Source organism: Hippocampus zosterae, chromosome 2 (genome assembly GCF_025434085.1).
Source record: "Hippocampus zosterae strain Florida chromosome 2, ASM2543408v3, whole genome shotgun sequence".
In the NCBI taxonomy this organism is placed as follows: Eukaryota; Metazoa; Chordata; class Actinopteri; order Syngnathiformes; family Syngnathidae; genus Hippocampus; species Hippocampus zosterae.
In genome coordinates, this window is record NC_067452.1 from 4,539,421 (window position 1) to 4,563,526 (window position 24,106).

Consider the following 24,106-nt stretch of genomic DNA (forward strand, 5'->3'; position numbering starts at 1 on the left):
ATCAGGACGAGGGCGGGGAAAATGTGTGAGTCAGTCCGAAAAAGATGACATTTGAGGTCCTGCACAATGACGTCACTGAAAGTGTGTTAAAAGTGTGTTAAGTACCGAAGTTGGCCACTAGTTTTCCAAATGAAAAGTGAGTCGAAAGTTAAACACACTTAAACACACAATTTCTGAAAATTGTGCTCTTTCAGGACATCACTTATTTTTGGTGTGGGAGTATCCTCGTGAGCTCTAGAGTAGTGTAGACTGCGTGGAAATATGAGGACGCGAAAAATGTCCTCATTTTTCCACAGGTCCTCATTGTGAAGGTGTGTTATCATAAAATTGTCCTGAGATGTCATGAATACAAACGCACACACACACACACACACACACACACACACACACACACACACACACACACACACACGAGCCATGATGAGAAGCCAAACACGGAAGCAAGCGATGCATCTTTGCAGCCTGTTTTGACTATCGTAGCTCACACGTACCGTTTTAAAGTGCTTCCCTCAGCCCTCTAGATTCCTATTCTTTGCCAATGCCCTTGGTGAATTGTACACGATGCAAACTCTGAACGAGAATAATGACGATCAAAGATATAGCGCAACAGCTCTGCAAGCTACAATTGCAGACTGCTGAGTACGAACAACTTTCACTGACGTAGGTCACGCACCACTGTAGGTTAAAGATTTGCCAGTTTTATTTTATTTTTAAAAATATTTTGGGGGGGAAATGAGACTGATAGGACGATTTGGGTGCAGTGTGTATTAACGCAAAAAATATATTACTAAGATGTACAAGACACACAAATGTTTATTTTTTTCCCCTCTACACCGGATATAATTGGGACGAGTCCTAGATCTACCGGTAGATCAGGATCGACGTAATGGGCACCCCTGATCGATATAGATTGAGAGAGAGAGAGAGAGAGAGAGAGAGAGATTTAGAGAGAGAAAGAGAGAGAGAGAGAGAGAGAGATCGAGAGAGAGAGAGAGAGAGAGAGAGAGATTTTAAAGACATGAAATACAATGCCTTGTTTTTATAGTGTAATCAAACGAGAATTATGATTCAGTAGTCTGTTTTCATCTACATTTAACCCAACACTCCAAGTCCCTGATGGTGTAGTGATACACTCGCCGGAGTTGTGTGTGGGGACCAAGGGCTTGGTTTCCCACTCAATGAAGGTGTGCATGTCGGTGTAAATTGTCATTTGTCTCTATGAATGACTGTGAGTCAGTTCAGGGTGTAGTCTGTCTTCCGCCCAAAGTCAACTGGGATCGGCTCCATGCAGCAACTCCCCACGACTCTGTTAGGGATAAGCGGTGTTGAAAATGGATTGATGGGTCGATGGATCGACAAGATCCAATTTTTATTGGAATTGTTGTATGCAATACTAGCTTCTTAATGTCCACTTTTAAACGAGTGGAGTCACTTGCGATTGGTTGGGTGAACACACTGCATCCAAATTCAGCTTGCTAAAATCAGTTCCCAGTTCCCCTTTGGCACTTTGGCTCATCAATGTTTGATCTTTGACGATGACAATGGAGAAACAAAAGGCAGAGGAGTTACAATGTGTGAGTGTCAAGGACCATCTGCTATTGATGTTTGGTCCTCCATGGGCATTGAATACTGGAAAGCATCAGTCACAACCATTTCAGATTTGAACACATTCATGTGACAGACAGAGAGGGGGAAAGACAGAGTATTAAGAGCCATAAAATACTCATCTCAATAACTGTTTGGGGAGTGCTCATAAAACCTCTGTTGCTGATTACAGAATTGTTTGTGTGCGTGAGTGAGAAGTGTTCCTTGGGGTTAACTCTGAGAGTTAACAGGGCACCATTGCTTCTCCTTAGCCCTCCTCAACAATAATTGACTTTTGAATGAGCGAGGAGGAAGGACCGTTGGTGAGAGGTGAAGGCGGAAGCTTGAGTGGACAAAAACAATTATACAAGACAGTTGACAGCAGCTGATTGTTTTTTGTAAATCCAGGTAATTTTGGGAGGAATCAGTTCTGGATAGGTGTAAAATGCTAAAGCTCGATGATTCATCGATTGAGTGGAAGATGCAGACAGTAGTACTCTGGGATACAATTTAAGTCACACTCCTTTCAAATAAAGCATTTACCCTTCGTGGAATTGTATCTTGATGAAGAGCTTCAACATAATCCACATCAAGGAGGCTCGTAATGACGATGGACTTAAGGCAGTGGTTCTCAAAGTTTTTATACCAAGTTCGGCTAAAATATTAAAAAATTATCACCACAAGTACCACCATGATGACCAACTAGAGCTGGGCAATATCACAATATATACATGGATATTGCAAAGACTATACAGTGAAACTCCTCTACAACGAAACCTACAGGGGCGAAATCCCCCCAAGTGTGAAAACATCTTCATGCATGAAAGCAATTCCCACTTTTCTGCTCCCCCTACAACGACGAATCCCCCTGTTCCGTTGTACGAAATATTTTTCTCTCTTGCCTCACGACGAGATTCATGACAACGAAAACAAGCCTTCCGCAAAAGTCTAATCCGACCTCAGCCCGCCACAGCGACTCTTACTGCTTCGCTCCGAAACAGCAAGAGCAACCACCACACTGTTTTACATGTGCACAGTAGTACAGGAAGTATTCGTTATTGTTAGTTGTCACATCCCGGCTCGATTACTGCAACGCCCTGTACTTTGGAGTCAGCCAGTCCTCCATCAAGCGCCTTCAGCTGGTACAGAATGCCGCTGCTCGCCTCTTGACTGGTACTCGTAAGAGGGAGCATATAACTCCTACTTTGGCATCCCTTCACTGGCTCCCCATTCATTTTAGAATTATTTTTAAGATCCTCCTCTTTGTTTTCAAATCTCTGAATAATCTCGCGCCACCTTACCTCTCTGAGCTCATACGCCCCTACACCCCTGCCCGGCGCCTCAGGTCTGTGGACCAGTCTTTGCTAGACGTACCAAGAACTAAACTGAGGCTCAAAGGGGATCGAGCCTTTTCTGTTGCTGGTCCATCTCTCTGGAATGACCTCCCACTGAACATTCGGCAAGCCTCCTCGCTGCCCATCTTTAAAGCCCTCCTCAAAACTCACTTGTATTCTTTGGCGTTTGACTCAGCATGACTTAGATTTGCTCTTGATTTTACTGCTTGGTGCTTTCTACCGCCTTATTACTTATTACTTATTACTGATTCGTCTTACTGTTTATTGTATATGTTAAATCGCTCCAAGTACAGCACTTTGTATGCAGCGATGGCTGTTTGAAAGTGCTCTATAAATACTGTTGACTTGACTTGACTTGACTTAGTTTCAGCTGCAGCACGAATGTTGCATTGCTAAAATGGCTTCAAAACGGACCTTTGTATGCCAAGGAGTTAAGAAAAGACGACCCCTGACGCTTGAAGACAAAGTAAAACACATAACCCAAGACATTGATGTAAGTAAAACCGAATGCTGATCGTAAATTTCACAATTTCTTTCCTGTTTTTTCCTTTCTACACTGGCTATGTGAAGTGTCAAATAAGTGTATCACCTCCGTGAGCCATCACCTTACCGTGGTGGAGGGGTTTCAGTCCCAATGATCCTAGGAGCTGTCTGGGGCTTTATGTCACTGGCAGGGTCACCCATGGCAAACGGGGAATGGGTGAGGGACCAGACAAAGCACGGCTCAAAGACCCCTCATGAGGAATAAAATTAATGGATCCAAGTTTCCCTTGCCTGGACGCAGGTTACCCGGGCCCTCCTCTGGAGCCAGGCCTGGAGGTGGCGAGTGCCTGGTGGCTAGGCCTACACCTATGGGGCCCGGCCGGGCTTAGCCCGAAGAGGTAACGTGGGTCTCCCTTCTCATGGCCTCACCACCCATGGGAGGGGCCATAGGGGTCGGGTGCAGTGTGATCTGGGCAGCAGCCAAAGGCGGGGACCCTGGTGGTCCGATCCTCGGCTACAGAAGCTAGCTCTTGGGGTGTGGAATGTCACCTCTCTTGCAGGGAAGGACGCCAGCTGGTGTGCGAGGTGAAGTTCTAACTGGATATAGTCGGACTTGCCTCCACGCACAGCCTGGGTTCTGGTGCCAGTCCTTTCGAGAGGGGTTGGACTCTCTTCCACTCTGGAGTTGCCCACGGTGAAAGGCGTAGAGCAGGTGTGGGCTTACTCATTGCCCCCCGGCTCAGTGCCTGTACATTGGGGTTCACACCGGTAGACGAAAGGGTTGCCTCCCTCCGCCTTCGGGTGGGGGGACGGGTCCTGACTGTTGTTTGTGCGTATGCACCTAACAGCATTGTGAGGGTTTGTTAGGAGCGTCTGGCGAATTCCCCTGTCAGAAAGAGTTTCAACTCCCACCTCCGGCAGAGCTTTTCCCACGCCCCGGGGGAAGCAGGAGACATTGAGTCTGAATGGACAATGTTCTGTGCCTCTATTCTTGAGGCGGCCAATCTGAGTTGCGGCCGTAAGGTGGTTGGTGCCTGTCGTGGTGGCAACCCCGTACTCGCTGGTGGACACCAGTCGTAAGGGATGCCATCAAACTGAAGAAGGAGTCTTTTTGGGCCTTTATGGCCTATGGGACCCCAGAGGCAGCGGATGGGTATCGACTGGCTAAGCGTAACGCAGCTTCGGTGGTCACTAAGGCAAAAACTTGTGAATGGGAAGAGTTCGGTGAGGCCATGGAAGCTGACTTCCGGACGGCTTCGTGGAAATTCTGGTCCACCATCCGACGTCTCAGGAGGGTAAAACACTGCACCACGAACACTGTGTACAGTGGGGATGGGCCTCAACTCAGGACCTTGTGAATCATTGGGCAAAGTACTTAGAAGACCTCCTCAACTCCAACAACACGCCTTCCTTGGAGGAAGCACAGTCTCCTATCTCTGTAGTTGAAGTCAGTGATGTGGTTAAAAAGCTCCTCGGTGGCAAAGCCCTCGGGGTGGATGATATCTACCCGCAGTTGACACACCTCTGCAACATCATCGGGGAGAGTGCCTATGGATTGGCAAACCGGGGTGGTGGTCCCTCTGTTTAAAAAGGGGGACCGGAGGGCGTGTTCCAACTACAGAGGGCTCACACTCCTCAGTCTCCCTGGTAAGGTCTATTCAAGTGTGCTGGAGACGAGGGTGAGAAAAGCCATGCTCATTGCGAAGCTAAGCAAATGACTTCGTAAAAGACCGGAATAAAGTACTTGGCTGACGGAGCAGTTAGACTTCAACGGCTTCACAGAGATGTTGCTGGAACTGCATTAAAGCAGAGCAAGTCCAACTTTATGTCACGTTGCGCCCGAGGCGATGAAAAATCGCCTCGTGCACAACAAAAAATAACGAGGTGGATCCCAGGAAAAAGCAGACACGAAAAGATCTTGTATGAAACACAAAGGGTTTTAATAACGAACAGAAAGAGCCCGACAGGGAAAACGGTAACAGAAAACGCTGGTCAAATAAGGACCAGGAAATAAGGAAAACAACCGAAAACGCTCGCGAAAAAACAAAGAGCGAGGAAGTACAGAGATCAGTAATCTAGAGCAATAACAATTTTGATCCAACGCGAATAACAATAGTAGTGGCCGTAAGGCAAAAAGGCAGCGAGTAATATCGAACGATGAAATAGCGAGAGAGAGCAATGGCACGGTAAGGAATTCTCCGGCAGTGAGAGGACCGCCGGAGTCTCTTAATAAAGGAGGGTAATCAGCCCGAAATTACGGACAGGTGTGCAGATGGCGGAGGAAAAAACCCGCCACCTGCTGGCGGGCACGCGACGTGACACTTTAAACAGCAAAATAGCAGACAATTTAATAAGTATCTGGTGGGAAAATTAAAATAAAATAATGCTCCACACACAGCACTCCAGGAATAATTCTCCGGGTGCTATACAACAGCAGGGAGGAGTGGCCAAGAAGATTAAAAGTGGTTAATATTTAGAATAAGCGATTCAAAAAAATGGATGAATAGTATATTCAACGCTTATATTAGTGTGATTTGTTTTCATAATAGTTTAAATTTTTTTACTTCAGAGATGTACACAATAAATGTTCTGAAAGTCACATTAGAGTCAGGCTTTTTAAATTTATTTTATTTTTGTTCATCAATATCTGTCAGAAACATTTTTAGGCCTCTTAGTTTGATATCTACATTTGTGTCAAAATATGTAGGCTGCTTCTGTTTTATTTGATACTTCTATGTAGCAGCACTATTGAATAAATTTCTCATTTGATACAAGTCGGTTTAATGTATTTTCAAAATGAATTGAGAAAAGGTAAGGAGCGGAATTAGGACATGACACAGAAATTGAAAAGTAAAAATGTTTTATCCACGAAAATAATACAGTAACTACAGATAGCAGGGTTGGATGCAGAAGACACGCAAAGGAGTTGACACTCTCAGTGGGAGAAAGCTTGATGTACTGATGTGTCACTGAGTACTGCGAGTTGATATACTGTGAGACATCAAGGCTAGATGACAGAACAAAGATTCAAAGAAAAAAGAGCCACAGCAACTGAAACATTAATGAGGAACATACAGTCACAACAAACGTGTTGTATAATTTTTTTAAATAAAATAACTGAAAATATATATTTTTGTATGTCGTGATTGTGATATAAAATGGCCAATATAGTGAAAGAATGTTTTTTTTTCCCTATTGTGCAACTGTGATGCACATTTTAAAAACCAGTAGTAGCAGGATGGCCAGTCATGACAAATAGATGCCAAACCACGCACACTTTGCGAGATTTCGGTAGGTGCTGCGGACCTAAGGTAAAACCACTTCTTATCGTGACCAAGTGACACATGCGCAAGTTGAGAGGCTTAAGTTTTTAGTTTGTCACTATGAGTTGACTAATTTTTAAATTTGGAATTGATTACCTCAAGTGAACTCATCTAACACATTTCTCGGGCTGGACATCCCTTCGTTTTGAAACGCGGTGCAATAACCACTTAGTACTCCAATTTTGGACATGTCAATATTCCCAAGTAGTTGCTAGCTGTTCTTTCAAGATACAGTGCAGGAGATTAATCCAACATATTCATGACTGCAATCAATGTGAAATTCTCTCGGAACATCCTGAAATTGATTCATGCCTGCCCGCTCACAAAGGAGATCATGCAGTGCAGTATGGGTGTGTTCAGTCTGCTACAGTCTTGCCAGAGCTCGGGCAGCCTTTTCCCTCTTGCTGTTGGACTTCCCTTGTACAGCTTACACTGGCCCGCTCTCCTGGCAATGGGAACCCATCTCTCCTACCGCTCTGGGCTCTGCACATTCCACATCTGACACTTTGAGTCTCCTTTAATGCCTCAAGCTTAATTTGCTCATTCAGTATCATCATACACTGTATACAGTAACATGGCTGCCTTTTTGGTGTCTTGGACATCGTCGGCTTCTGTTGTGTTTTAACTAAACAAAGAAATGTATTGCCACGTCTTGCAAAAGCATGTTGGGTCCACAGTGCATGCTGATGTGATACCAATGCCTTACAATACTAGTGATTAAGTGTTTTTTTCCCTCTTCACTCCAAGGAAAGCGACTGGAGATTTAAGTGTTAATTTTGCAGATTTGAACCAAACTCAGAACTTATTAAAAGGAAACTATAACAGATTTCTGACATGTTGCTTTTTTGGAGGTGGGGCTTGTTGCAGCTAGCAAGGGCATGATGACAAAAGACCTTTTGAAGGAGAAAACAGTCCTGTCACCATCTTTAGCTGTTGCCCAGTTTCACATTCCTCCAAAGGTCTCAGTGGCTATTGTAGCTTTTCAGTGTTCTTGTTAAAGGCTTTCTAATGCAGCTTTGTTGAACCGCTGTAAAGCATCTTTGCCATTTGTCTCAAATAAGAACAGTAGCGCCCTCTTAGAGCAAGTAGTTGAGCATTGATTCGGTTAAAAAAAAAGCGGAGCTTGAAACCTCCAAATTCAAAATGGTCTCATTTTATAAGACTTGCTTGCTGTCTCGATTCTGTGTGTGCCCAACTCGCTTTGTGCCATTGAAGTGTTCACTCTAATTGTTGTCTTTCTGTCTATGTTTGCCACAGCCATTAATCATGATTGGCGCTGGTGATGTACTTTTTACAGCATAGTAACTTTTGCTCTCCTATTGCTTTAGGACCTGGGGGAAAAAATGAAAGCATCCATACCCTTTCTGGTCCTACTTCATGCAATTGTGGTCCATTGCCTGAGAGTGGTATCAAAGAGAGGCTCAGGTAAGTTTTGTACTCTTTATATGCAACATAAACTGCAAAAACCCAGTGACCAACAAACTAAAAGACGGCTACTAATTAACTATTGAGCAAAAACAGGTTGAGCTGGGCCACATTTGTTGTAAATTTTATATTGCAGCATTTGTATTGGAGTACTGGAGTGCACAAACATAATCCCACTCTCCCAAAATAAAAATAAAAACTGCAATGAAGTAAATCTCTAATCCGGCATCTTTCAATCCTAGATCTCACAGAAATGTGTTAGCATTACGACAAAATATCCATAATACACAGACTTGAAAGTCTAACCAGAGGAGCGGAAGCTTCCTCCTACTTTGTATATGCACTTTGATGTGGTATATAAAGTACAGTTTACAAACCAATTTATTAGTCATAGTGGTACATGGTTTTTGGACTCTCCCTTGTCAATCTGCCCGCCTCAAATTCATCTTTAGAACATGTCAAAGAGAGAGGGAGAGAGAGAGACAGACAGACAGAGCTGGTAATATATTATGAACCCAAAAGCTCTATCATAACCAATAACATATTACATGCAACATTAAACCCTCGTCTGACCAAAATAAATACAACTGCGTCACCAACACATAATACATGTATTTCAGTCATAAGTCAACCTCCTTGAGTCAGTGGCCTCATTGATATTGCCCCCATTTGTCTGGAGGTGCTAATAGTTCATGAGCAAACAGGATTCGATTTTAATCCTTCAAACTGCTTTTTGGGACACTCATTTGCAAGGTCTATGTTGTCTCTCCAAATGTTATGTAGAATACCCTTTTTTTCAAGGGCTCTGATAGCTATATCACGAGAGGACATTTTCATCCATGCATTTACAACACAGGTGAACTGTTAACACCAAACCCCTTCGGTATGTTCTCAAGCATACTTCTCGAAGGTTTTGGCGATGCTTAACTCAGCTTCGCCAGGGACAAGACTTTTAAACAGGAACAATCCAGATTTTTTTTGACAGACCTCCACTCTTTCACCAGCAACTCTTTATATTGTCTCTTCTTTCTTTATTATTACAAGCCATGTTGTTTAAGACTGCATGCACGGCTAAAATCAGACCACTAGATATTGTATATGTAATAGCAAGTGACTAGTGACTGAGGGTGAATATTATGACATGGAAACACATATTTCGTTGAATCTGATGACATACCGTAACTCTTAGGATCCTATGTTTGCAGACAGGTGCACGTGCGCTCGGTGTAAAAACTGGCAAGTGTTCATTTTCATGCCGGGGCAAGTCTAGATGACAGCGTTTGGCAAATTGACAGACCCTGTTTCACATCACTGGCCGCTCTGGTGGACCAAGGGCATTTTTTATGATGCCACCAGCGCACCAGGAAATTTAATGACAGAAAGTAGACTAGACATGGGGAAACCAAGTCCAAGTTGTGGCACAGGCTGTGTTTAATTTGATGTAGGTTCAGGCAGACAGATTCTGTGCCCCCGATGATATGTGTCATGGATGTCATCGTATTTCATTAATAAATATGAGATCAGCGTGCAGCTGAATGATTGTAGAAATCAGTAAATTGAATACAGTGTTATGATCAAAGTCGCTGGTGGTGTCGTGGTACACTTGTTGACTTGTGTGCGGGCAGCGCAGGATCGGTTCCCACTTAGGGACGACGTGCCCTGTGACTGACTAGTGACCAGTTCAGGATGTAGTCTGCCTTTCGTCCGAAATCAACTGGTATAGGCTCAGCACCCTCCTGCAACGCTGTTCATGATAAGCAGTGATGAAAATGGATGGATGTTATTTTCAACCGTCATCAATTTTTCACAGCACCCCTTTTCTGTGGCACAACTGATGTGTGTTTGTGTGTGTGTGTGCGTGGGGGGGGGTGGGGGGGGGTGGCAGGAGAGTTGTTCACACACAGTCGTATGGTTGGGGGTGGAAGGCAGTCTCCAATAGCACACTTTACAGTCAGTGACCAAATTTACATCATCCACAACTGGAGAGCTTCTTATGTAGTACTAGCTGGTTCGCCGCCCTCCGGGCGGGTCATCAGCTAGTTCCTCCAGAAGGCTGGTAAGGTGGTGGTTCGCCGCCCTCCGGGCGGCTCATCAGCTAGTTGCTGCGGAAGGCTGGTAAGGCAGGCCTTCGGCCCACAAAAGTGTTGTTGCTTGGTTCAACTTTTTGTTCATCTTCATTGCTTATCGCGAAAATAAGGAGATGTTTAGCTCTACTAAACAATTTCATTGCAATGCTTGTGGGTAGACAACATTTTTTCGCTAAGATGCCCGCGCGATCGTAGTGAGCCACTGCCTGAGCGGCGCAGTGGCGCGGTGAAGTGGGTACGTTTTGAAAAGGGACAGACGGAAGGACAGACCGTGTGCGGGACGACGCGCAATATATATATAGATTAACATATTTCGTGTGCGCCATTTTCTCCATCTTCACCTGCCCTGAATTTAAAGGGAATGAGAGGAGCCTCTTTGATTCGTCAGGAATCAGGTCGGCTGTATTCATGCCCACACCGGTGCAAATGCCCAAACTGTGCCTAGATACGAAACTACCAAAAGAAAACTCCACCCACAGTTAGATGTGCGCTGGATCTGAAAATATGGTCCTAAGTCATCTGAAATTTGATTCCATCAAAACTGAAGTTTTACTGTCATTAACTACTGTCATGTTGAATGTTAAATTGTGCTCCACATCATCTGTCGCCGTTTCATTTTAGATGTAATTATATTATTACCCCGATTGCAAAATGGTTACACGGGAAATCCTTAAAGAGCAAGAAGAAGCAAATGAGTGTTCATAATTGTCTCCCATGAATTTCTTAATCAAATGTACAACCAAAGTGGTGAAGTGTTAATAACTCGGATACAATTACACTATTTCATGAATTCCCTTCAGGACACCCAATCTTTCTTCCTATGCCATCGCACACCTCTGCTCACAGCCTCAGGGAAATTCTAGAGCAGAGGTGTCAAAAATACGGCCCGCGGGCCAGAACCGGCCCCAAAGAGGTTCGATCAGGCCCACAGGATAATTTAAGAGTGAAAAAATGTATATAAAGACACAGAATGAATATTTTTAATAAGGTGCAATTCATAGAGTATCCGCTTGGGGACACACTGTATTGATCAGGGTAGAAGACAATATTGTTTCTATCAGAGAAGAAGACAATAGCAGTCTCAGTCTGTCACTGAGACAGACCCAACACAGCGAAGACTTTCAAGGACATGTGAATACTTTATTCTTTACACATTTAATAACACTCTGCTTAGTTTGTAAGGTGTCGGGAGGGATTACATTTAAATTCTATATACACACATGTGTAAATGGTTTAAACATTCCTTTCTTTATAAATGTTGTTTAATCTTAAAGTGCATAACTATATTTTGTAATACCAATTACTTGTTAAAGTTTTGTTCCTTGGTACAATCATTGGGATCAGTTGCAATGCAATATGTGAATGATAAAAGTAAATTGCACATTTGTCTCAGGAAATCTAAGGTGCTTCATGAAATGTTTTGGAAAAGATATGGTCATAAAATTTCAACATGTTCCTAATGTTCTTGTGCTTCTTTAGACCAAAAACAAAACAAAACAGGAAAGACATATTATTTTGGTTATTTGTAGCAGAGTATGGTAGAATTTTAATGGTCCGGCCCACTTGACAACTACCGAGGCCTTATGTAGCCCACAATATGAAATGAATTTGACACAGCTGTTCTAGAGCACTGTAGGAGATGTATTTGAGCTGTGGTTAGTTCACAATCATTAGAATTCATTTGTTTCATTGTGAATTACTGTCACCTGTTGCTTGGGGTCAGACAGCAGACCATAGCACTGGAGTTATTGTGATGTCCGAGGTCCTGCAACTTGTAACGACCTGCGGCACGACAATAAATGGGCATATTTGTGTTTGACGGCTCTGGCATTTGGACGAACGGTTTAATTGGATTGTTACAGTTGCGGTCAGTCAAGCGATCAGAACTGGTGTGGACTCTTCATCGATTTTACAATTTTACTTGGGTGTTCCTGTGATGCATTGAAGTGATGCGTGGCAGAAGAGCTCTGTACATTCAATTACAGGGCAGCTAGCTAAAAGTACTACAGCCCAAACTGACCAAACATGACAAATACAAATAATATGTCCAGTCGTGATTCCCAACCGGGGTGTGCTGACGCACTAGTGTTCCTCTTTGCCTGCTGCCACATGCCGGCTCACCAAGTAAGTGTGGAGATTTGCTCTACCACTTTTGTACTTCAGCACAGTTGTACCATTTAGCTTATGGTATATTAAGATAGGGCGGCCCAGTAGTCCAGTGGTTAGCACGTCGGCTTCACAGTGCAGAGGTACCGGGTTCGATTCCAACTCCGGCCTCCCTGTGTGGAGTTTGCATGTTCTCCCCGGGCCTGCGTGGGTTTTCTCCGGGTGCTCCGGTTTCCTCCCACATTCCAAAAACATGCATGGCAGGCTGATTGAACACTCTAAATTGTCCCTAGGTGTGATTGTGAGCGTGGATGGTTGTTCGTCTCTGTGTGCCCTGCGATTGGCTGGCAACTGATCCAGGGTGTCCCCCGCCTACTGCCCGAAGACGGCTGGGATAGGCTCCAGCACCCCCCGCGACCCTAGTGAGGATTAAGCGGTTCAGAAAATGGATGGATGGATGGATATATTAAGATAAGGCTCGCATCTTGCCACCCTACTCCATAGCCCAAACATATGGACTGAGATAGGAGATTTTAGTCAGATGTAGTCAACAGCCAGAAATTCCTGCAAGTCCTTCAATGCTGGCTTCTTGGCAGCCCGCCTGATCAGTTTTCATCTCATCTGTTCATCAATTTCAGAGGGATGTCTAGTTCTTGGTAATGTTACTCTTGCAGCATATTTTCTCCACTTGAGTATGACTGTGTTCTATGCTGTATACTTCATACCGTAGAAATGTTTTTGTACCGTTTTCCGAATGATGCCTTTGAACAATGCTGTCCCTTAGATGCTTGGTTAATTAAAGGTACCTGAAATAGTGGCAAGTGAGTGCTGACTCTTATTTAATGTGTTTGCATGTGATTGGTTCGCGCTTGTGCGACCCAGTAGTCCAGTGGTTAGCACGTCGGCTTCACAGTGCAGAGTTACTGGGTTCGATTCCAGCTCCGGCCTCCCTGTGTGGAGTTTGCATGTTCTCACCGGGCCTGCGTGGGTTTTCTCCGGGTGCTCCGGTTTCCTCCCACATTCCAAAAACATGCGTGGCAGGCTGATTGAACACTCTAAATTGTCCCCAGGTGTGAGTGTCAGTGTGGATGGTTGTTCGTCTCTGTGTGCCCTGTGATTGGCTGGCAACCGATTCAGGGTGTTCCCCGCCTGCTGCCCGGAGACAGCTGGGATAGGCTCCAGCACCCCCCGCGACCCTAGTGAAGATCAAGCGGTTCGGAAGATGAATGAATGAATGAATGGTTAGCGCTTAACATTATCACCTTGCCCGCTATAAGAGGGTGCGCACACTTTTCCAGCCACAAGATCTCAGCTGTTGTTGTTTTTCTTTTTTTCAATGCTCTCAGCAATATTTCATTGTTCTTATTGAGTTGTACAGCTTATATATATCCTATTAATGGTGAATACATGTTTGAAAAATAATTACCGTAGCAGCATATCACAAATAAGTAGCATTTAAAAAGGCATGTGTAAGTCTTTTTATCTTTTATGTAATATGCATGCCGTGCCACTGCTATTGCCTATGATTACACATATTGTTCGACACCATTCACGGTTGGTTATATTATCGTCGTCCCACGGGAAGCATTATCTTAGCGTACGTGAATCAGTACTCGTTTAACATATTTTCCTTGCCGTTGTTTTGCAAGCGTTTTCTGTTGTCGCATTTCCTTATTTCCTGGTGCTCGTTTTTACCAGCTCTTTCTGTTGTCGCGTTCCTTATTTCCTGGCTATCGTTCTGTGACCAGCGTTTTCTGTTGTTTATTAGGCGGCATTTTTGTTTATAATAAATATTGTTTTACAAAGTCCTTGTCGGTGTCTGCCATTTCGGGGAGCCGCTTGTTTTCGTTTTCTCCGTTACGTACAAAGCGGTTCCTTTTTCCTGCTTCGTGCCTAACGTGACACTAGTAGGCCTGCCACACATATTAGCCCCCTTCACTCCATCAGCTTCACACCATCAGGAAGAATCAAGGACATCCTGACAGTCAATTACATTTACTGTCTTCTCACCATCGTAATGTTAAACTCAGGGAGGACATCCACATTAATAACTATGTTAAAGGATAGAACGCACCCTCTAAATTAATGAGACTGCTCAGAATAGTATTAGTGAGTCGTCACCTTACCGTGGTGGAGGGGTTTGTGTGTCCCAATGATCCTAGAAGCTAAGTTGTCTGGGGCTTTATGCCCCTGGCAGGGTCACCCATCGCAAACAGGTTCTAGGTGAGGGGCCAGACAAAGCACGGCTCAAAGACCCCAATGATGATGGCAATAAATGGATCTAGGTTTCCCTTGCCCGGACGCGGGTCATCGGGGCCCCCCTCTGGAGCCAGGCCTGGAGGTGGGGCTCGTTGGCAAGCGCCTGGTGGCCGGGCCTACACCCATGGGGCCCGGCCGGGCACAGCACGAAGAGGCAACGTGGGTCCCCCTTCCCATGGGCTCACCACCCATGAGAGGGGCCAAAGGGGTCGGGTGCAATGTGAGCTGGGCGGCAGCCAAAGGCGGGGACCCTGGCGGTCCGATCCTCGGCTGCAGAAGCTAGCTCTTGGGACATGGAATGTCACCTCTCTGGCAGGGAAGGAGCCCGAGCTGGTGTGTGAGGCAGAGAATTTCCGACTGGATATAGTCGGACTTGCCTCCACACACAGCCTGGGTTCTGGTACCAGTTCTCTCGAGAGGGGTTGGACTCTCTTCCACTCTGGAGTTGCTCACGGTGAGAGGCGCAGAGCAGGTGTGGGCATACTCATTGCCCCCCGACTCAGTGCCTGTACATTGGGGTTCACACCGGTAGACGAGAGGGTTGCCTCCCTCCGCCTTCGGGTGGGTGGACTGGTCCTGACTGTTGTTTGTGCATATGCACCAAACGGCAGCTCAGCATACCCACCCTTTTTGGAGTCCTTGGAGAGTGTGCTGGAGAGTACTCCTGCTGGGGACTCCCTTGTTCTCCTGGGGGACTTCAATGCTCACGTGGGCAATGACAGTGAGACCTGGAGGGGCGTGATTGGGAGGAACGGCCCCCCCGAGTGGTCAGAACCCGAGTGGTGTTTTGTTAATGGACTTCTGTGCTCGTCACGGATTGTCCATAACGAACACCTTGTTCAAGCATAAGGGTGTCCATATGTGCACTTGGCACCCGGACACCCTAGGCCGCAGTTCGATGATCGACTTTGTTGTTGTATCATCGGATTTGCGGCCGCATGTTCTAGACACTCGGGTGAAGAGAGGGGCGGAGCTGTCAACTGATCTCCGATGGTGGGGGAAGATGCCGGTCCGTCCTGGCAGACCCAAACGTATAGTGAGGGTTTGTTGGGAGCGTCTAGCGGACTCCCCTGTCAGAAGGAGTTTCAACTCCCACCTCCGACAGAGCTTTTCCCATGTTCCGGGGGAGGCGGGGGACATTGAGCCCGAGTGGACCATGTTCCTCTATTGTTGAGGCGGCCAATCTGAGTTGTGGCCGTAAGGTGCCTGTCGTGGCGGCAACCCCCGTACTCGCTGGTGGACACCAGCAGTAAGGGATGCCGTCAAGCTGAAGAAGGAGTCCTTTCGAGCCTTTATGGCCTGTGGGACCCCAGAGGCAGCTGACGGGTATCGACTGGCCAAGCGGACCGCAGCTTCAGTGGTCGCCGAGGCAAAAACCCGAGCGTGGGAAGAGTTCGGTGAGGCCATGGAAGCCGACTTCCGGACGGCTTCGAGGAAATTCTGGTCGAACATCCGACGTCTCAGGAGGGGGAAGCAGTGCACCACTAACACTGTGTACAGTGGGGATGGGGCGCTGCTGACTTCGACTCGGGACGTTGTGAACCGGTGGGCAGAGTGCCTTCGAAGACCTCCTCAACTCCACCAACACGCCTTCCTTGGAGGAAGCAGAGCCTGGGGACTCTGAGGTGGGCTCTCCTATCTCTGTGGTTGAAGTCACCGATGTGGTTAAAAAGCTCCTCGGTGGCAAGGCCGCAGGGGTGGATGAGATCCGCCCGGAGTTCCTCAAGGCTCTGTATGTTGTGGGGCTGTCCTGGTTGACACGCCTCTGCAACATCGCGTGGTGAACAGGGAGAGTGCCTCTGGATTGGCAGACCGGGGTGGTAGTCCCTCTTTTTAAAAAGGGGGACCGGAGGGTGTGTTCCAACTACAGAGGGATCACACTCCTCAGCCTCCCTAGTAAGGTCTATTCAGGGGTGCTGGAGAGGAGGGTCCGTCAGGAAGTCGAGCCTCAGATTGAGGAGGAGCAGTGTGGTTTTCGTCCCGGCCGTGGAACAGTGGACCAGCTCTACACCCTTAGCAGGGTCCTTGAGGGTATGTGGGAATTCGCCCAACCAGTCTACATGTGTTTTGTGGACTTGGAGAAGGCGTTTGACCGTGTCCCTCGGGGAGTTATGTGGGGGGTGCTTCGTGGGTCTGGGGTACCGAACCCCCTGATACGGGCGGTTCGTCACCATACCACCGATGTCAGAGTTTGGTTCGCATTGCCGGCAGTAAGTCTGAATCGTTTCCAGTGGGGGTAGGACTCCGCCAAGGCTGCCCTTTGTCGCCGATTCTGTTCAGAACCTTTATGGACAGAATTTCTAGGAGCAGCCGAAGCGTTGAGGGGGTCCGTTTTGGGGGCCGCAGTATTGCATCCCTGCTTTTTGCAGATGATGTGGTGCTGTTGGCTCCTTCAAACGGGGCTCTCCAACTCTCACTGGAGCGTTTCGCAGCCGAGTGTGAAGCGGTTGGGATGAAAATCAGCACCTCCAAATCTGAAACCATGGATCTAGGTTTCCCTTGCCCGGACGCGGGTCATCGGGGCCCCCCTCTGTCAATTGTGACCTTGAGGCTGTAATAAACCTTTCACAAAAGTTTTTTTTTGGGGGGGGGACGTTTACCCATTCATAGTTTACCCATCTAAATACTTATCTATCTGAGGAGAAATATAACCAAACCATTCACTTAAGTCTGACTGAAATCCGGATTTGGGAATCAGGTTGGGTGGCTACTTGTGGCTAAATGGTGAAGTGTCCATGGATCACACAGCTATCAATCAAACAGGCCTGGCGTAATATCATTTAGCTGCCTCCAGTTGTTCAGAGTTGTGGAGCTCCTATTGTCTGTCAGTATTTTCATACTGATCACAATGCATTTACTTTCTAGTTTGATAAACTTCCGCGACAGTCGGTTCCAAGATCCCTGAGCCAATTTCTCAGCCTGCTTTCAACATCTGGGTCGCTCTGTACCAATTTCAGAGATTAGGGGTATGGATGATAATAAGATTGAGTCCAAAAGAGGATTTAAATATCAAGAAGGCCAACCGGTGCTTTGATGAGGAGAATTTGGTTTCCATGTTAGATGAGGCAGACTTTAAGATGAAAGGAAAGCACCTGAACTTTAAGGTTGACAACAATTGAATGTACTGTAAACTTTAACATTTACAATGTGGACATGAATACCAATTGTCTTTTAAAAACCCCACACTCCCTTCCACGCCTCCTCAACGGATTGGCCTGCTGGCTGCCTGAAGCTGTGTAGTCTCACTTGTAAGCTAATTGCCTGGATGGGGTGAGGGGAATGGAGACTAAAATATTACATGCATACATCTGATTAATTCACCACATCATTCCCCTCAATTTTAAAAGGCGTTTGGCTCGACAACTCACCTGTTTGTACCTCACTACAATAAGCACAGTGACAAGATTTCCCAAAAATCTCCCTACACATCTACCAGCTGCCTCAGGCCTGCGGACCAGACATTATTAGAAGTACCAAGAACTAAAGTGAGGCTCAGAGGGGATCGAGCCTTTTCTGTTGCTGGTCCCTCTCTCTAGAATGACCTCCCACTGAATATTCAGCAAGCCTCCTCGCTGCCCATCTTCAAACCCCTCCTCAAAACTCACTTGTATTCTTTGGCATTCGACTCAGCATGACTTAGATTTGTTCTTGGTTTTACTGTTCGGTGCTTTCTTTGTTACAGATTTGTTTTACTGTCTATTTTATATGTTAAATTGCTCCATGTATAGCACTTTTTATGCAGCGATGGCTGTTCGAAAGTGCTCTATAAATACAATTGAATTGAATTGAATTGAAAAAATTACAGTCTGTCAAAATGCAAAGTCCCGTTGTTATGGCAGCGCGCCGGCCTCACAGTGCAGAGGTGCAGGTGTCTTCTCCAGGGAAACCAACACAACGAAAGTCTTGGGCTAACCATGAGATTTATTTCTGCTACAGTTGATGGAGAAACACGATTTACAGATCTGTGATGAAGCAGCTCCCCGAGCAGTGGGGCGCGGCCCCTCTTACGGCATTTCTTCTCTGGAGGGATTAAACAGTAAAACGAACCCTAAACATGTTCCAGTATGGTTATGTTAAACAATACTTCATTTTTATTGGTTGTACGTATTTGAGAATGAATTGAAGGAAAAAGACAAGAGAAAAGGGAAGAGTGCTCCTGTTTTGACATCTGTCTGCAGCCCATCCTGTTTTGCATCTACATGCCTGAAGCACAGGAAAACCACAACCTTGCACAAAACAAATTTGCAGTTACTATTAAAAAATGTGAAAAAAAGCTCATTTTAACAAATAAGTGTTATATTGTTATTATAAGCGTTTTTAACATTGAAAAATGACACTGTATTATGACACCTTGAATAGGAATCAAATCAACATCAATCAAATATTTTAGAATCTTTCATATTTATTCTCACTAGTGTGATAAATGGTTTGGATGAACACAGATCTCATTCTTTCTATGTTTTTACATTTTACAGCACTCAGGCTATTTCTTTCGCCGTTTCGGGTCCGAATGTCGTTTACAATGGCTTTGCAGGCAGGAAGTATTAATTGCTTTGCCAACTTTTAGATTTAGCCACATGTTCAGCGACATGGTAACTTGCTTACTCGTTTACGTTTGCGGTTTTTCTCATGCACGTTGCTTGTTTCTCCCTGAATTCACGCAGGCGAACAAAATACTCTACATTGTTGTTTCGAAGTGAAGGGTGTTTTATTTGGGCTCATAGCACTGTTTCACCACATACCAAGCACAATGGAGTCTGTGCCGTTGCATCTCTGGTAAAAGTAAATCTACCGGTAAATAAAATATACCTTTTGTTGTATTGCCTCGCGCCGGAAACTTCGCTTGTCTTGAAGCGTAAGGCAATTAGCTAGCTGCTGCTGCTGCTACCTGCCGGTATGGAAGAGTACTACATGATTACTCTGCCAGGAGATAGACCGCACAAGCGTACATATTGGATAATTTCGCATGGCACACCTGATAACCGCGGCACAGGGTTTGACACTGATGTACGCAAAAAGACGCATACGGGAGAGGTCCCTCTTCGCCAATGGGATGCCAGGAATATGCTCTGTAATATCCAAAGACAGCTATAAGTATGTTGCGTTCAGGAAAATCAGAGCGGCGAGCAGCATACTTTCGTATGAATTTTCTTTGAAATTTCGTTGAAATTTCTTTCGCAACAAGAGGCAATATTTTCCTGGTGTTTCGTAACTTGAAAATTTCGCATGAAGAGACGTTTGTAAGTAGAGGTACCACTGTATGTGATTTATTCGTAATGACACTCAGTATTGCTACAGTTTATAACATAGTGGTGCATGGACAAGGCAACGTTTGTGTTTGGTAACTTTTGACTGCCGTTTGCTATCCATGTGATTCATCGTTTTCCAGCCATGACTTTCAACATTTGCAATAATTAAAAATATATTTTTTATCCATTGCAGCAATTTCTTTTTTGCCAAATTTGGCCCAACAACCTATAATTTCTGAAACAAGTTAACAATCAGGCCGGTCAAAATATCGTCTCATGCATAGAAATGAAGGTTTCAACCAGATTTTCAGACTGCTGTAATTTATGTCGGATTTCCTTGTCTGTATTTATTTGGTAATGGAGCAACAAAAGGGCAACACAATTCTGAATTTATAATCCTGACTGAAATCCCACTGTAATACTTTTCAAGCGTTGGTCATTGTGCTGTATGGAATTTAAAAGGTTGCCTAATTGTACTACTTAATGAGCATGCCACCCTCAGTGCTTTTAAAGAGCGCATTATACCAGCATTAAAAGGGCCCCTTTTTGCTGTTCACTTTGCTCTCTGAGGCTCTCTGTCGCCTTTGCGCACCAGTTCTTAAAAAGCACACACGGACAGCTCAGGATAATGGCTCTGTTTGCGTCTTTCATTGCTTCTAATATGCAAATGATGGATTAGCTTTGGAAGAAGGTCGTTGGTATGGAGACTTATATGTACCAGGATGTTGTGCTAACCCTTCATACGTACCGCTTTTTCAAATCAGACAAGCACTATCCAAGTCAGGACATGCAAATGAAGTGAAATGAGCTCCGGAAATGCAGAAGATGATTCAGTAGTCTCAATGGTGGATGCTTCAACATCATTCAGACACGTCAAACAAAATCCCAAACCTACATCTCGGTAAATGAGGCAGGGGTACGATCTGAAAACCATTCCCATTGTGCCACTGGAAGTAATAACAATGTCTCTGATCTTCAGCATGGTCGGCGGAAAACATTTCAGGAAACAGTGCAATTGATCTATGGTTCTGGTGTTCAAGCTCTAAAAGTGTCAACATTTTTAAACGGGTAATTAAGTACCAATTTCTGCAAGCGAGCTGCATCTTTCAGCAACTTTAAAGGATTTAACCCTTTCACGTCGTGCTTTAGGCTAACGGACACTATACATGACAGCTTGTAACATATTTACAGGGGGAAGATTCAGAGCTTTACAAGCTTCCGGTTTCAGTTTATTCCAAGTAATCGGGACGTGTGACCATAGCCTCATTCTTTAAAATTGTGTTCCCGTAGGTTTTTGTATTTGGTATATTCAACAGTTCGGAGCCAGTGCATTTCAAGGTGGAAATGTCCTCCGAAATTCTGACTTTTTAAAGATGAAGTAACCGCTACTCCAGCCAACTCTGTGGTGTGCCGTCCGTTATTTTGAGCTTTTTCTTTGAAAGTGTTGGCCAGTGAGCCGGTACTAAAAAGGCGATTGAAATGTTATACATTCTGTGAGACAATTTAACAGTTGCATGATCGACTCAAAGAAAGTCGTCTGTACGTCTTTCTCTTTGTTTTCCCGGCGAGTCATGAAGTCGAAATCTTTCTCACCCCCTCCGGGAACATTTATCCTCAGCCTGCAGTTAGTAGAACATGCTTATCATTCTTATTTTATTATTGTCGTTTATGTTTTCGTAAGCTCAACCTCCGCACCAGAGAATGTGATATTAAAGGTTTTATTTCTATTTCCTGGTGGTTTTTGTGCCCTCTAACCAAAGTTGGCTTGACCCACATGTACCATGATACAGCAATTGGCATTCATTTAATGAGATATGGTTCTTTGATCACTTCCCCAACACTTGGATAGCTGGCGCAAATAATACGGTCGTACGTCTTTTGTGGTAACTTGTCATCATTTTAGCAGATTGTATATTTTAAAGAGTTCGATGCTATTGCGAAAAGGTTAAATTCGCGACTGGAAGTTAGCACGCCTGAAAATGTGGAAATGAGGCGGGCATGGAGTCCATTGACTCACCAGTGTCTTTTGCAGCATCCAGTGGTGGTGCTATCATCGCTTCTGATCTACTTTTAATGTATGTGGGATAGTGGAAATTAACTGAGGTGGACATTCCTTCAGTGCTGATGGAAGGTCTGCCAGTCCATCAGTAACGGACCTGCGTTTTGCTGACGAATGACGGGGAAAAAATAAAAAAAGACAGATTAAAGTGCTGATGGTGTAATCATAATTAATCGGGTAAGGTACTGATGGACCTTTCAGTCCATCACTGACGGACGCCCGTTTTACTGACTGAGAGAAACACACCCCGCCTGTCTTGTGCGTTTGTTTCCACGGTTTTTGGAGACAATATAAATGTGAGGGTGAGTGTTTCTGTTTTCAGTAGGATCACGGCGGGTACTGTGATGGCCAGTTATTGGCTAAGTGATTGGCTAAGGAGGAGGAACCAAATTATGTTCAAATCTACAATCATTGTTTGAGTCTTAAAATTCTATGTGCCGGTACGTGTATTTCTTTTCATATCAACCTTTATGGTTGTGGTTTTCTGTTAAATCTTGGTGAAATTATTTATATTCAAGACTGTCTTCTGTGTTTGCCCGAGCCACCTCATTTGGCTCCTCACAGCAGCTCCACTCTGAGCTCCTCCCGGATGACCGAGCTTCTCACCTTATCTCTAAGGGAGAGCATGGACACCCTGCGAAGGAAACTCATTTCAGCCACTCTTATCCGGAATCTCGACCCACAGCTTGTGACCATTGGTCCGCATCACAGCAAGCACTGCGCCGATTCGCCTGTCGGTCATCCCTCTTGCGACATTGCTTAATTGTGGCTTAGTTGTTGTTGTTGTTTTTATCAATATGGAGTAATTGGGAAAAATTTTGCACATACACTTTATTTATTTATGCAGCTATTACTTGATGGAATAACAAATTGAATATTCAATTCTAAAAATATTCAACTGTGACTTTTGCGAATAAAGAATGGTGTAGTATTTTCAACTGTTTGAATTGGATTTAAAAGAAAAAACACCCAATTCTTTAAAAAACTAACAAAAAGTACTTAATTTCAGTATTCTACAGACTGTTTTAGAATCATAGCTTTCATCGCATTCCCGGGTGGTTAAAATCGATCATAATATTTTTCAATATTTTACAGTTATCAGCTTGTGTAAAGCAAGGCTCCATATGAAGTCCACTTTTGCTTAGCACGTATATTAATGATTTGCATCTTAATGTAAACAGAAGATACAGTTATTCTGAGGCATAGGAAGACATCATTTAGGGTGCAATTAAACTGCCCGATGCAATGCGGGGAATTACATTTTGGCTGAATCAATGCTGTTTCGAACTCACTAAAACTGTATGCCCCCCCCCCCCCCCCCAAATAATAATTCAATTGGAAATCAAGACTCTGGAAATCGTTGTCTCTGGGGAGAGGCTACAGGCTGTTACAAAATACAAATGCTGACACCAATCTCAGTTTCAGATCTCACATGAAGAAAGTTTGAAATCAAATGAAGTTCACTCTATCAAATTTTAGATTAAATTGAGACTCACTGCCAACAGCAGCATTGAAGGTACACATTTTTTTTCCTCCATAATTATGTCTCATCCTGTCCCATAAGCTGGTCTAGTGCACATTCCGTAGTACTGAAGCCCCTGGAGTCACTTTATAAAACAAGCGTTTAAAATACTCGATAAGAAACCTCACTGTAATATGGTGACAAAGTATAAACTGCTGAGCCGAGATAATTTCATCATGTACAAAAACAATATAGGCTCGGATGATTGTACAGCTCCTCTTCCTCTATCCAAGTTTTATAAAAATCGAATCCTCTGCTACTGGAGGTGCAGCTAAAAAAGTCTGGAGAAGAACAGCATCCATTCAAGCAGTGTTCTCATTCAGAGCATCACGCCAATGGAATACAACGCCACAACCAATCAGAGAGTTTACATCATATCACTCTTAAAGTTATTGTGAAGGACTGGCTTGTTGATGCCCAATTTACAAAAACATCCGGAGAATTACAAATTGTACTTACGAATGTACTTATGTTTTTTTTCTATTTTATCCAGTGTTTATTGTCACCTTTTACTATGTTCATTCACGTTTCTATGATGCTGTAGTTCATGCAAGTCAAATCGTTGACTGCCTGTCCGATTGCAAAAATGGGAAAAAGACCGTTTTTGTGCCTTCCCTGCTTTTAAGCCAACAGAATGCAGTCCGTGTCGAACTG

General features: G+C 44.6%; 2 protein-coding genes and 1 long non-coding RNA gene across 6 annotated transcripts in view; 2 read left to right on the forward strand and 1 right to left on the reverse strand.

Moving 5' to 3' along the window:
- The window catches only part of LOC127596358 (interleukin-1 receptor accessory protein-like 1), a 268,134-nt gene that overhangs the window by 36,736 nt on the left and 207,292 nt on the right, over nucleotides 1-24,106 (forward strand). For 3 of the 4 annotated variants that reach the window (XR_007961441.1, XR_007961442.1, XM_052058749.1), the window contains exon 2: nucleotides 8,074-8,170. The exons of the other annotated variant lie outside the window; for it this stretch is intronic. Coding sequence is in view for 1 of the 3 variants with exons in the window: in XM_052058749.1 (XP_051914709.1) it covers nucleotides 8,089-8,170 (82 nt within the window). In the remaining 2 variants the exon portion in view is untranslated. The remainder of the gene's footprint in view (nucleotides 1-8,073; nucleotides 8,171-24,106) is intronic. 4 annotated transcript variants of the gene reach the window in all.
- The window catches only part of LOC127596382 (probable G-protein coupled receptor 34), a 281,249-nt gene continuing 259,890 nt past the window's right edge, over nucleotides 2,748-24,106 (forward strand). The window contains exon 1 of the mRNA XM_052058803.1: nucleotides 2,748-2,763. The gene's annotated coding sequence lies outside the window, so the exon portion shown is untranslated. The remainder of the gene's footprint in view (nucleotides 2,764-24,106) is intronic.
- The window catches only part of LOC127596452 (uncharacterized), a 93,729-nt gene continuing 83,534 nt past the window's right edge, over nucleotides 13,912-24,106 (reverse strand). The window contains exon 2 of the long non-coding RNA XR_007961483.1: nucleotides 13,912-14,927. This is a non-coding gene — a long non-coding RNA (uncharacterized LOC127596452). The remainder of the gene's footprint in view (nucleotides 14,928-24,106) is intronic.